The sequence below is a fragment of the Ailuropoda melanoleuca genome, chromosome 4, assembly GCF_002007445.2.
Source record: "Ailuropoda melanoleuca isolate Jingjing chromosome 4, ASM200744v2, whole genome shotgun sequence".
Lineage (NCBI taxonomy): Eukaryota > Metazoa > Chordata > Mammalia > Carnivora > Ursidae > Ailuropoda > Ailuropoda melanoleuca.
In genome coordinates, this window is record NC_048221.1 from 25,458,059 (window position 1) to 25,470,236 (window position 12,178).

At 52.5% G+C, this 12,178-nt stretch overlaps 1 protein-coding gene across 1 annotated transcript; it reads left to right on the plus strand.

Moving 5' to 3' along the window:
• The first annotated feature begins 2,502 nt into the window (after positions 1-2,502).
• Positions 2,503-6,321, plus strand: LOC117801775 (protein ATP6V1FNB). The gene is made up of 2 exons (XM_034657249.1): positions 2,503-3,025; positions 5,481-6,321. The coding sequence occupies exons 1-2, from the start codon at positions 2,503-2,505 to the stop codon at positions 5,597-5,599; spliced, it is 642 nt and encodes a 213-aa protein (XP_034513140.1). The 3' UTR covers positions 5,600-6,321.
• The last annotated feature ends 5,857 nt before the right edge of the window (positions 6,322-12,178 follow it).

A 12,178-nucleotide genomic window follows, 5' to 3' on the forward strand; every position in this document is an offset into this window, starting at 1 on the left:
CCCTCCTGAGGGAGCCTGTCCTCCCCTCAGTGCAGCCCCCATTCCAGAGCCTGTTGTCAGGACTGCCTCTCGGACCGTCGTTGCCGTGGTGACCGCCAGGGGTCGCCTTGGGCGCGCGACTGCGGCACCGAAGAAAACCCTGCGGTCCGGAAGGCACCGGGTCTTCCAAACCCCATAGGAGCACAGCCGCCTCTGCGCTCTGCCTGGGGCTGGAGCTGGGGCGGTCTGGGTCAGGGAGGCTTTCTTGAGTTCCGGTGTCAGACCACACCCCACAAGCGTCTGACACCAGGGTCCTGACACCCCCGTAGCTCCTGCGACTTTCTTCCATCCGTCCGTCCCGCACACGCCCCAGGGAAACAGAACCAACGTGAAGTCTGCCTATTCATCCTTTCCTTGAGCACTTTGTCCGAGCACGGACTGTATGCCAGACAACTCCCGCGGAGGTACTGGAGATGCGGGGTTGGGCAGGACAGGGCCCAGGAGCGCAAGCTCCGTGGGGAGGGACGTTTTGTAAGCACTGTTCGCTTCCAACTGCTGGCACGCAGAAGGCCCTCAGCACCTAAAGCAAGTTTGGTGCTTACAGCCTGCTCAGAGAGCCTGGATTTAAAAGGTGATTGCACGATGAACTGATGACCGTTGTGATCGCTCCTGAGGAGACAGACCAGGCCCAGGCTGTGTCACTCAACCAGTTGGCTTTTATTCTTCCCAGATGTCCCAAACTTCATAGCCCTCATTTTACGGCTGGGAAGACAAGCACAGACGGCTGTCTAGACAGCCTTACTCTTTCTTGCCTTGGGAGTCCCAGTCTACAACATTCTTCTGCTACTCTTTGCCTGGCTAATGCATGTTCATAGTTCAGGGCTTGCTCAAAGTACACCTTCTCCAGGAAGCCTTCCCTGATCATCTCCCCAATTCCCTGCTCCCCATCCACCTGATCATGAGTCTGTCTCCCCTTCTGGACTGGGAAACCCTGAAGGAGGGAAGCGTGTAGACTCCGTTCCTCCTCTATTTTTTTTTTTTTTAAGATTTTATTTATTTATTTGACAGAGAGAGAGACAGCCAGTGAGAGAGGAAACACAAGCAGGGGCAGTGGGAGAGGAAGAAGCAGGCTCATAGCGGAGGAGCCTGATGTGGGGCTCGATCCCAGGATCCCGGGATCACGCCCTGAGCCGAAGGCAGACGCTGAACTGCTGTGCCACCCAGGCGCCCCCCTCCTCATTTATTTTTAGTACCTGGCTCAGTGCCTGGCAACAGGGTTAAGAGCGAATGGATGTTTGTTGAATGAATAAACGAGAGCCCACTGAGCACAGAGTGGAAAGGCGAGTGGCCCCGGGGCATTATGGGTAAACTCCTTCTCACTGGTATGCCTGCTGCTCACCCCTGCAGGGCCCTCCTGGGAGAGGCAGAGGGTGTGACGGTCCTGCGGCTGATGTCATGGTGCTGCTGGGTGACTGATGGGTCCTCCTTTGCCCGCCCCTGAGCCACCACCCACCGTGCCTCTCACATAAAGCTGCCACATTCAGTGGGAGAGTTCTGTGTCTGTAACGCAGGGGCGTGGGGTTTGACATCCATACCTGGGTGACCAAATGAACATTGCTGGGCCTCAGTCTCCTGAGCTGGAAAAGTGATGGAAGAGAGCGTGTCAGTGAGTCACCGTGAGGGTTCCGCTGAGCGGCCTCACTCAGGAAAGCCTCCGGCCCAGGGCCTGGCACGGGGCGGCCAGGCTGTGCTCGGGCTGGCACATAGTCTCTGCAAGCCTCCCTTTCCCCATCTGGAAAGGAGCCCAATGAGGGCCCCGGCAAGTGAGGGGGGTGGTGTAAGGCAGACGGAGCTGAGCACGGCAGCTGGCACCGAGCAGGTCCTTGTGAGACAGCAGCTGACATTGATGGAAGGCCTCGCCATGCCAGGCATTGTTCCAAGTTCTTCTACCCTGGCCTCATGTCATTCTCTCGATACCAGAAGTCATTCCCCCTGTCATTCTGATGTTCAAATGTCGCCAGGAAGCTATCAAGGGTCAGAGCTGTGTCTGCGGGGTTGGAGTCCAGAGTTTCCATGGCAACCCCCCAGCCCTGTGTCCAGAGCTTCCTGAGGGTGGACACTGGGCCTCCCTTTGGACCTCCCCGGGGGCCTGGTGCACAGTAGGTGCGCGTCAGGTGTGCTGAATGGACTAGAGGCTGGTGGACCCCGTGCGCCTCCCCGGGGCCCTCAGGGTGTGAGGGGGGAAGGCAGGCTTGGGCCCCAAGGCCCTCTGGGGCAGAATACAGCCTCCGACCAGGTACCTGGTGGGTGGTGGCCAGCCTTTGCTCCCTTTTCCAGCCTGGTCTGTCCTACTGCCTGCGCGTGGCCCCCAGCAGCCCAGCCCCTCCTCTCCAGCAGGGCCTTGGCAACCCAGCCCTCATTGGCTGCACGTATCCTTGGAGACGGGCACCAGCAGAGCAAACAGAGACCGCAGGGCTGCAGGTAGAATGGTTCCTCCCCCCACTCCCCTGCCCCCCCACCGCCATGAGAGATCTGTGCAGCACCCAGAGCCAAGCCTGCTGGCAGGAGCGCATCTGGAAGGAGATGGCAGCCCGGGTGGCCTGGAAGATCAGCTACGGCCACAAGTACCCGAAGGAGGGGCCCGTGCCCAGGAAGCGGCTCCAGCGGGCCCCCCTCAGGTTAGCCTTGGGAGCCGGGCCCTTGGCTGCCACCAGCTCCCCTGAGAGCAGGGAGGTACAGGATGGAGGGCCCAAGACCAAGGGCGTCTGGGATCAGCTGTCCAGGGGAGTGGGCGTCCAGGGCCCCGCGCCCAAGGGAGACGAGGTCTGGGAGGCCCGCAGAGCCGCTCGGGGGCCAGCAGTCCAGAGCAGGCCAGAGGGCTTAGGAATGAGGCAGGTCCCCCCCAGCACCCTGCAGCTGCTCTTCCAAGGCATCTCCCACGACGGCCAGGGCCGAGCCTCGTACCTCCGTGAGCGGCATCGGCAGAAGCCGGAGGAGAAGTTTCTGTACCCGATCTTGTCATCCTGGGAGTACGGCTGGCACATGGGTAAGGGCGATCACCATCTTGCCACTCCAGGCCTCTGCCGGCAGGCCCGCAACCCCCCAGCCCTGTCCTTAATCACCCCGCAGGCACCAGCCTGTGCCTGGGGCTCACCCTTCTCCAAGCTGACCACACACCTTCACACCTTCAGGCCATTGCACATTTTCATTTCTCTACCTGGAATATACCTCCTGCCTCTTCCTCTGCTCGCTAACTTTCACGTGTCACCTCCTCTGGGAAGTCCTCTGAAAGTCCTCCAGGCAGATTTGTGTCACTCTTGTGCTAATACAGCCTTTCGCGTTTACAAAAGCACTGGACCCACTCTGTCACCCTTCCTTGAGTATCCATCTGGCCTAGAGCCCTTTGGGTTCCAGAACTTCTTAGTTAATTTTATTAAGGCCCTCCCAGCCCCCGGCTTGGGGCTGGTACACTGTGACCGTGGAATCAATGAACAAATGAAGGTAGACTAGGGAATGAGGCCTTGGTTTGGAATCAGGAAGTGCAAATTCAAATCCTGGCTCCTTCACTTGCCAGCTGTGTGAGCTCAAGCAAGAGCCTTCACTTCACTGGGCCTCAGTTTCCACATCTGAAAAATGGGACTCTACTAGTGCCTGCCTTCCTAGGTCACAGAGTTTTGGGGAAATCAAATGGGAAAGCACAGAACAGAAATTTTCCTCACAAAATTCTCATGAGGTGGGTAGGACAGACATTCATTCATTCGACATGTGACGCGTTCATTCGGGACAGCCCAGAGAGGGAGATCGGGAGTCTCCGAATCCAGCTCTGCCCCAACGTGAGTTAGCAAATGAACAAGCATGGAAGAGGGACTCAACTTGAAATTAGGGGGTCTGCGTGTGGATTCTGGTCTGTTCGTTCATTCATTGATTCATTCATTCATTCATTCATTCAACAAAGGTTTAGTGAGCGCCTGGTCTGTGTCAGGCACTTTGTGTCCCTGGGGATACGGCAGAGACCGTGAGTGTAGAGACTGTAGGAGGAGATCAGTCAGGAAAAGGAGAGGAAGACCCAGGGGCTCCTGGGGGAGACAGATGGTCAGGGAAGGCCTGCGGGGAGGGGAGGCTCGAGCAGAGGCCTGAGGTGTTTCCACACCATCAGATTCTTCTGAGGAGGGCCTGCCTCCCTGGGCCCACAGAGCGAGTCTCCACTTGGGCGCTACACCCTCCCCCCTGCTCCCCCTCTGCTCCTCCAGCCCGCAGATTTGTGCCCCCTGCCCTTCAAGCCCCTGCCAGGCAAGGGCCACCAGACTGAGCAAATTGAACTACAGGATGCCCAGTTACGTTTGAGTTTTGGGTAAACCATAAGTTTTTAGTCTAAGCATGTCCTACACATGGCATGGAACATACTTAGACTGAAACATTATTCGTCATTTGTCTGAAATTCAAACCTAACTGGGCATCCCGTGCTTTAGTCAGCAACCCAAACCTTGGAGCGGGGGAACTGGTTCTGGATGCCTCCTGGGGCTCAGGGTGGTGCTAGGTTCAGGGCGAAGACAGAAGACTGTTTTCCTCCATTGTGGTTCTGCTTAAGCTCCCAGCTGCTCCTAGAATCTCTGGAACATTCTCTAGGTTTCTGGCCTCATGCCCCTAACCCGACCAGTTCAGGGGCTCGATGAGGAAGAGATGGCAGAACTTCCGTGAACCATCTGTCCCTGTTCCCTGAGCCGGGTACAGACAGGAGCTGCGTCAAATCGGGGGTACGGACAGCCGTGGGGAAGTGGGGCTGAAGGCATTGTCTGGGCCCTAGCTGGATCATCCCCAAATGACCTTTTATGCACAAAAACTACCAGTCTAGTGCCTGGCAGAGTAAGTGCTCAACAAATGGTAACTAATATTATTATTATTATTATTATTATTATTATTATTAATTCAGCAGACAGGACTTCTTTTTCTTCTTAATTCAGCAGACAGGACTTATTATTATTATTATTATTATTATTATTATTGTTATCAATTCAGCAGACAGGACTTGCAGGCTGTGGGCATCTGGGGGCTCGTTCAGCCTTGGCCAGCACCCTGGAAGTTCTTACTATGAAGCACTAGGATGGAAGGGCTCTTACTAGACCACAGGGAGAAATGTGATGAGGTTACCCCTCGTAAACGTGGGGTAGGGATGGGGTCAAAAGAGTCAACCTTTAGAATGACTTGAGTGCCTGCCACCCATCGGGGCGGATCATGGGCACAGAGCCAGTGCAGGGTGTTGAGGTCGCCATGCTATGCCCGGTGTACCATGTGGTTACCAGATGCTAAGAAGGATTGGGGGAAATCAGGTAGGGATCAAGGGGCACGGGGCAACCGCAGCTCCTAACTGTGCAGAGTTGTTTCACTATTTTAACCAGAGTGGTTGTAGCAGGTGTCCCTGCTGACCCTCAGCCCTTCGGCTGGGCCAGGGCTGGTGGGAGGAATGGCGGCCCCAGCTCAACCAGGTTTTTGCTGTGTTCCAGGGGACACCATGAAGGACACCAGGGCTCCAACGTATGCCAGGTGCCAGCCCATCTCAAAGACCTTTTACGTCAAAAGTAGCGTCTTCCATTTTCCACGGCGAACAGACCAACTAAGCTGAACTCACTGGGGGTTCAGAGGCTGCTCCTGCCTCTTCCTAGAGTCTGTCTGGACCCCGCTGAGCAGAGACACTGCCAGCTCCACACACCCTTCCTCTGTTCTGTCCAGCCCTGCTCCTCTGCTGAGTGGGGGGGGGGTCGTGAGTGCTTTTCTCTACCTCTGGGACTCAGGGTGGCCCACCTGCTGCCTCTTGGATGTCCCCAGGGACCTCAGCTCCCTGCAGAGTCCCACCCCCACCCCCACCAGCAAGGCGTGGGGTGCTAGCCGCTGTCCCGGGGGAAACAGCGGAGTCTCCAAGTGCTCCAGCAGCCGAGCTGGGGCAGGGGAGGGACTTGCTAAGATCTTAGGGTGCTAAGTGGAAAAGGGCAGTATTTCTCCCAGTCTTGACTCTCTCTACATTGTCGTGAAGGGACCCACAGCAGATTGCTTGGTCCCAGTGTATTCCACAGTTTAAGGAGGAAACAGTTTCCATGTTTCCATGTTTACTTACTGTTTCTTTCACGGTCCCCCCACCATCCCCCCAAAACCTGCATGGGTCAGGTTTGTCTCACTTTTGTAACAAATTGCCATGACATCCCAGTTGCTTTAACCAATAAAGATGTACTTCTTGTAGCACAGTGCGCTCTGATGCTCGGTGGGCAACATGCTGCACATTGACCCGGGAGCCGGGCCTCTCCCATCTGGTGGCTCTGGCGTCTCCTAGGACCTCAAGGTCCTTCCCTGAGTCCTTCTCTATCCAACCGGGGACAAGAGAAGAGACAGAGAGTCTGCAGAGAGCACACCCACTCTTAACTGCCTTGGCCTGAAACTGACCAATGTCGCTGCCTGTCACGTTCTGTTGGGAGAACACATCACCTGACTTCTTGGTGTGTGAAGGCTGGGAGGGTTGTGTCTCCCCTGGTCTGCCTCTCCGTGCAACTTCACAGAAGAGCTGCAATTGGAGCTCATTTGCCTGGCTTTCCCTCATCAACTTTGGGAAAGTTCTTGAGTGGGAAAGAACAAGAGACAGCATGAGCGAGGGCCAATGTGTGCGTGTGATTCTGCTGGAATGCACGCTGCAGCCTTGCACACCAGAAGTGCTTGGCAAGGACCTGCTAAACATAATCAAATACCAAAGAACCCCCTGGATTCCTCTAGGGCCATGTGATTAACCGCAACGACCCACCGTGGATCCAATAGCTCCTGTGGGTCAGGCCTCGCCTGGGCTCCTGCGGTGAAAGGGGCCACATAGCACAGACTGAGAAGGGCTGGGATGGGGGCAGGCGGGTGCTTCGGGAGCACAGAGGAGACACTGAAGTCAGCATGGGGTCTCGGGGCCGGCTTCCCGAGGGAGGTCACTGTTATTTCTGGCATTAAATGAAATAACGCTCAGAAAATGCCTGGCTTGGGGCGCCTGGGTGGCACAGCAGTTAAGCATCTGCCTTGGGCTCAGGGCGTGATCCCGGCGTTATGGGATTGAGCCCCACATCAGGCTCCTCTGCTATGAGCCTGCTTCTTCCTCTCCCACTCCCCCTGCTTGTGTTCCCTCTCTCTCTGGCTGTCTCTGTCTCTATCTCTGTCAAATAAATAAATAAAATCTTTAAAAAAAAAAAAAAGAAAGAAAGAAAATGCCTGGCTAGTGCCTGACTATATATGTGAATTATATGACTGATGATGACAGTGACTTCTGTCAGCAGCAAGTCTGCAAGCTGCTCAGAGGAGGACAGGCTGCCACCAGGGCAGGCTTCTCAGTGGGGATTTTGCAAATAGATCAAGCCCTACTGAAAATGATTTAAGTGACGATTTTCCCTATTCTCTCAAGGAAGGGACTCCATAGCTAGCATCGTTCTAGAGGCATGCGGAAGTGATTCATTACAAACAGTGGATGTCCCAGGATGTTAGGGCTTCCTTCTTCTGGGGAATTTATTTATTGATGTATTTAACAAACTCCAGTGTGATATTTGCTATGTTCAGGCGTTTTTCTGAGGCTGCGCTGTGGTATTCGGTAGTCATAATCCACACGTCCACTGAGCACTTGAAATGTGTTGTAAGTGTAAAAGACACATGAAGTTGTGAAGATTTAATATGACAAAAAATGTAAAATATCTCATTAATAATTGTTATATTGAGTTACATGTGGAAATGACCAACTTTGTACATGCTAGGTTAAATAAACCAGGGATTGGCAGGCTCTCTCTGTAAAGGACTAGCTGTGTTTTCCGCTTGTGGGCCGTCCAGTCTCAACTCCACAGCTACTCAGCTCTACAGTTGTAGCGAAAAGGCAGCCGTAAACAATACATAAGCAAATGGGCGTGGCTGTGTGCCAATAAAACTTTATTAAAAAAAATAAGCAGTAGGCTCCATTCGACCTACTGGCTGTCATTCGCTGACCCCTGGGTTAAATAAAACATATTATTAAAATTAGGTTCACTTGTTTATTTTTTTGCTTTTTTAAAATGTGACTATTAGAAGATTTCTAATTACATTTGGCTCACATGCTATTTCTACTGAATAGGACTGATCGAAGCCCTTTATGAATATTAACTCTAGGGATAACTGTTACCCTGAGGCGGGGGAGGGGGCGGGGAGTGTGTGAACTCTGCTGACAACCTAAAGAAAGCGCGTAAATTGGCTCCTTGGCCTGGCCCCCCACTGCTGAGTGCGGAGTCCAAGAGCCGACTGGCTTGCGGCTGCTTCCTGGGGATATCCGAGCCTGTACCCCCTCTGTAGGTTCATCCTTGACCAAAGGGAAGTCCCCAGCAAAACCACCAGGTGGTGCTGTCGGACCACAAAGCATGGCGACTGGCCTGCTAGAGCCCTTCCTGAGCTCTATGCCGGGGGCTGCCATTCATTTGCTGTGTGGCCTTGGGGACCTCAATTTTCTCACCTGTAAAATGGGGTCAGACTGGCTTAGTGAAAACATGAACTTTTAAGACAGACTGACCTGATTTAAGCTTTGACTCCACCAGAGCCATGTGATGATGTGCATGGTTCCCAGGCATTTTGCCTTCGTGAGTCCCCTCTTCCATAAAAATATTTTAAAAGTTATATTTTACAACTATGTTGGTATAAATACAAATATCTTAATATTATATATTGAAATTTTTTCTTCAACCTAAAACTTCATCTTATTCCCTCTTATTCTGAAAGAAAATATTTCTGTGTCCCTTAAAAGTATTATGAGCCCTAAACCCTGTACCTACTGTACCTCATGGAAAAGTCACACGGGGCTCCACTACTGACCAGCTGTGTGACCAACGGCAAGTGATTTAACTTCTCTGGGCCTCAGTTTCCTCATTTTTAAAATGGATCTGACAACAGACCCCCCTCCCACCTTTTTAGTGCCGTGGTTGGAATTTAGTGAGAGGGTGTATGCCATGATTTCTTAAAGCAAGCCCTACAAATGGCAGCTATTATTTCTTCTTATCGTTATTATTTATAATCTTTAAGGATGTTTTCACTCTAACCTGTGTGAAACTATTAAAATAGCTCAAAAAAGTAAGAATCTCAAAATATGAAAAAAAAAAAAAAAAAAGACTGAAAGTCCCAGGCTCCTTGATGGAGGAAGTAGAGACGTTTCCTAGAGAAGATTGTGTCAGCAGAAGTTTCTGCAAATGGCAAGCACAGACTTTTCTCCTGCCGTCGGGGAACTCATGAGGTAGGAACATGGGCTTGCACCGATCAGCTGGAGTCTGGGCCAGCTGGGCAGGAACTTGGGAAAGGTGTGTGATTGTGTGTGTGCATGTGTACATGCAGAAGTCTGGGGCAGGAGGGTAGAGGGCAAGTTCGAGGTGAGGTTTATCTTTTTTTAGCTGAATTTTAGTTCTTGTATCCCTGGGGCCAACCCATTTTATAGTCATCAAATATTCTTTGAGAAATTTGTATATGCTAGGAAGTGCTGTCAACTTTTTAAGGAGGTGCCCAGTGTGAAGCCCAATGCAGGTCTTGAACTCACGACCCTGAGATCAAGCCCTGAGCTGAGATCAAGAGTCAAATGCTTAACCAACGGAGCCACCCAGGTGCCCCAGCACAATTATTTAATCCCCAATTTGTACCAGCGGAAATCACTCCCTAACTCTGTAAGTTAGGTGTTTCCACCTGGAAGCATTTCTAAAAGAAAAATCACAAGTCTACTACCCAATGTCTACTACTTTGGGCTCAAAAGAACCCCCCTTTTTTTTTAAAGGATAACTGTGTAAAGGCATTTGCCTTCTTCTCCAAGATGGCACAGTAATGCCCCCTGAGTTTCATTAACTCCACAAAAGCTTTGTGAGCAGTGACTAAGAAGACGCAGCTTTGCCGTCATTGAGGGTGTAGGTTGGGGGGGGGCAGACATTGAACGACTAGCTACACAGATGATGAGCGTTAGGAAAGGGACGTCGAGAGCGCCATGGGAAGATGCAGCGGAGGTCCTAGAAAAAGCCTCCCTAATTGAGATTTAAGCTGAGTTTTGAGGAATGAGAAGAAGTTAGCTAAGCAGATGGGGGTGACACAGGTGGGGGCACAGCCTGCACAAAAGCCCCGAAGCTGGGGAGAGCATGAAGAATTGAGGAACTAAACGTTGTGGCTTGAATGTACAGATGGTTGAAAATGGAGCTGGAGAGGTAAGTGAAGGCTGTGATAAGGACTGGGGTCTTTACCCAGAGAGAAATGGAGAGCCACTGAGGGTTTTAGCAGGGGGCAATAGCAGGAGATTTGCATTTTAGGAAGTAGATCCTGCTTGTTGGGAGGAGACCAGATCGTAGGGGGTTAGGGTGGGAGTGGTGGGACCGGAGGGGCCGCTGATGCCATCCAAGGAGAGTCGATGCCTTGGACTACGGCAGCCCCCTTGGCCCTCAGCCCCACGAGGCCTGGTGTTTGTCCGCAGCTCAGTCTCAGCTACATGGAGACTTTGGGAACCAAGCGATCATTTGGCTAGAAAATGTTCCGTTTTCCCCGTGTTCCATTCAGGGCACGCACTGTTTCCCAGCCCATTTTCCCAGAAGAGTCGTGTGGGCGCGTTTGTATATGTGCGTGAAACTACATGCACACATCCTTGTTTCCTCACGATTCCCTTAGTTTTATCAAATTCGGTAGCTTTCCTGAATCCTAAAGCTTGAAACCACTGGTGCCAGAGTCCCGTAGACCATGCTTACCCCCGTTCCTCCTCCAAGATGTGACCTGTGGGTAAGTGACATGGGAATGCGGGCTCCTCACTGTGCCTCTGCCCTCAGGACCACTGGGCTGGATGCCTTGATGGGGAGACTCGGCAGCTGATGCAGGTGGAAACGTCTCTCACCCGCGCACCTGCCTTGGCCAGGTCCCTTTGCTCCCTGCAGGAGAGAAGAGGGATGTGGCCTCTAGTCTGTCACCTGTTCCTCTCCTGGCTTGGCAGCTTTATCCTTCCTACTTGCCTTCTCCAACCCAAGGGAAAGATAGGAGCCAGGGCTGCTGAATTAGAGAAGCTCCCTGCACCCCCCGGCCTCCCCCCACAGGGGCAGGATGAGGAACACTAAACACTAGCACGACACTAAAGCGGTGTTTCTGTGTTTGAGGCAGGAAAAGGGTGTTGACTAGGCAGAGATAATAACAGGGCCTGGACGGAGGGCATCTCCATGTCTCAAGATTCACTTGCTGAAGTACTTTTTGTGGTCAAAAATAAAGAAAAGGAACCTTGGTCTGATTCCTCATATGGCAACAATTCAAAGCATTCAAATGAGAGACCCATGTACCCAAAGACTGATAAGGGACCGTCCTTATGGAGCAAATCCTATTATTAAAAATACAGCCTCCATTTGTGGAGTAAGTAAGTAAGTAAGTGCGAGGCACATACTTGATGTCTTACATTCACTACCTTACTTAAACTTGACCTCTGAGGTCGATTCTCTTATTATCCTTCTTTTACGCATACAGGAACTGAAGGCAAGGGGGCTGCTCAGTGCCCCAGAGCTCGGAGGCGGTGCAGATCGTGGCTGCAAAGTGAGCCTGAGTCCGGCATCGCGCTCCACCTCTTCTCACTAAGCAGAGCGAGGAGGGTGATTTCAAGATCGGGTCCCTCAACAAATAATGAAAGAAAAGTCTCATTCTCGGGTCACCTCAGAGCTTGTGAAAAATGCAGGCTCCTGGGGCACCCAGGTGGCTCAGTCAGTGAAGCGTCTGCCTTCGGCTCATGTCATGATCTCAGGGTCCTGGGATCGAGTCCTTTGTTGGGCTCCCTGCTTGGCGGGGAGTCTGCTTGTCCCTCTCCGTCTGCCCCAGCCCCCTCTCCTCGTGCGCACGCTCTCCCTCTCTCTAATAAATAAATAAAATCTTTTTTAAAAATGCAGACTCCTGCCCCCACCCCCAAGTTTCTGAGACAGACTCTAGGAGCCTGGGTCCTGGGCATCAGCATGGTAATGGGTCCCCTGGGATTCTGGAGCACACAAATTTCAAACCCTCTGGACAAAGCCAAAGCTGAAAGGGTGTGTACAACCAGGGTATACCCTCCTTCCCCAAAAAGGCACAAGAGTTCCTTGCCCCACCAGACCAGGCGACCCAGAGGGATGGGAGCGTGTCTGTGGCTCTGTTAGGTTGTGACCAGAAAGAAGCAGTCTCACTCTGTCTCCTCTTGCCTGGCAGAGTG

What these genes read in the sequence shown, in the direction of transcription:
- LOC117801775 (XM_034657249.1), top strand. Translation starts at nt 2,503, where the DNA reads ATGAGAGATCTGTGCAGCACCCAGAGCCAAGCCTGCTGGCAGGAGCGC. An exon ending in GGAGTACGGCTGGCACATGG is followed by an intron (nt 3,026 to 5,480) that starts GTAAGGGCGATC and finishes GCTGTGTTCCAG; the next exon opens with GGGACACCATGAAGGACACC.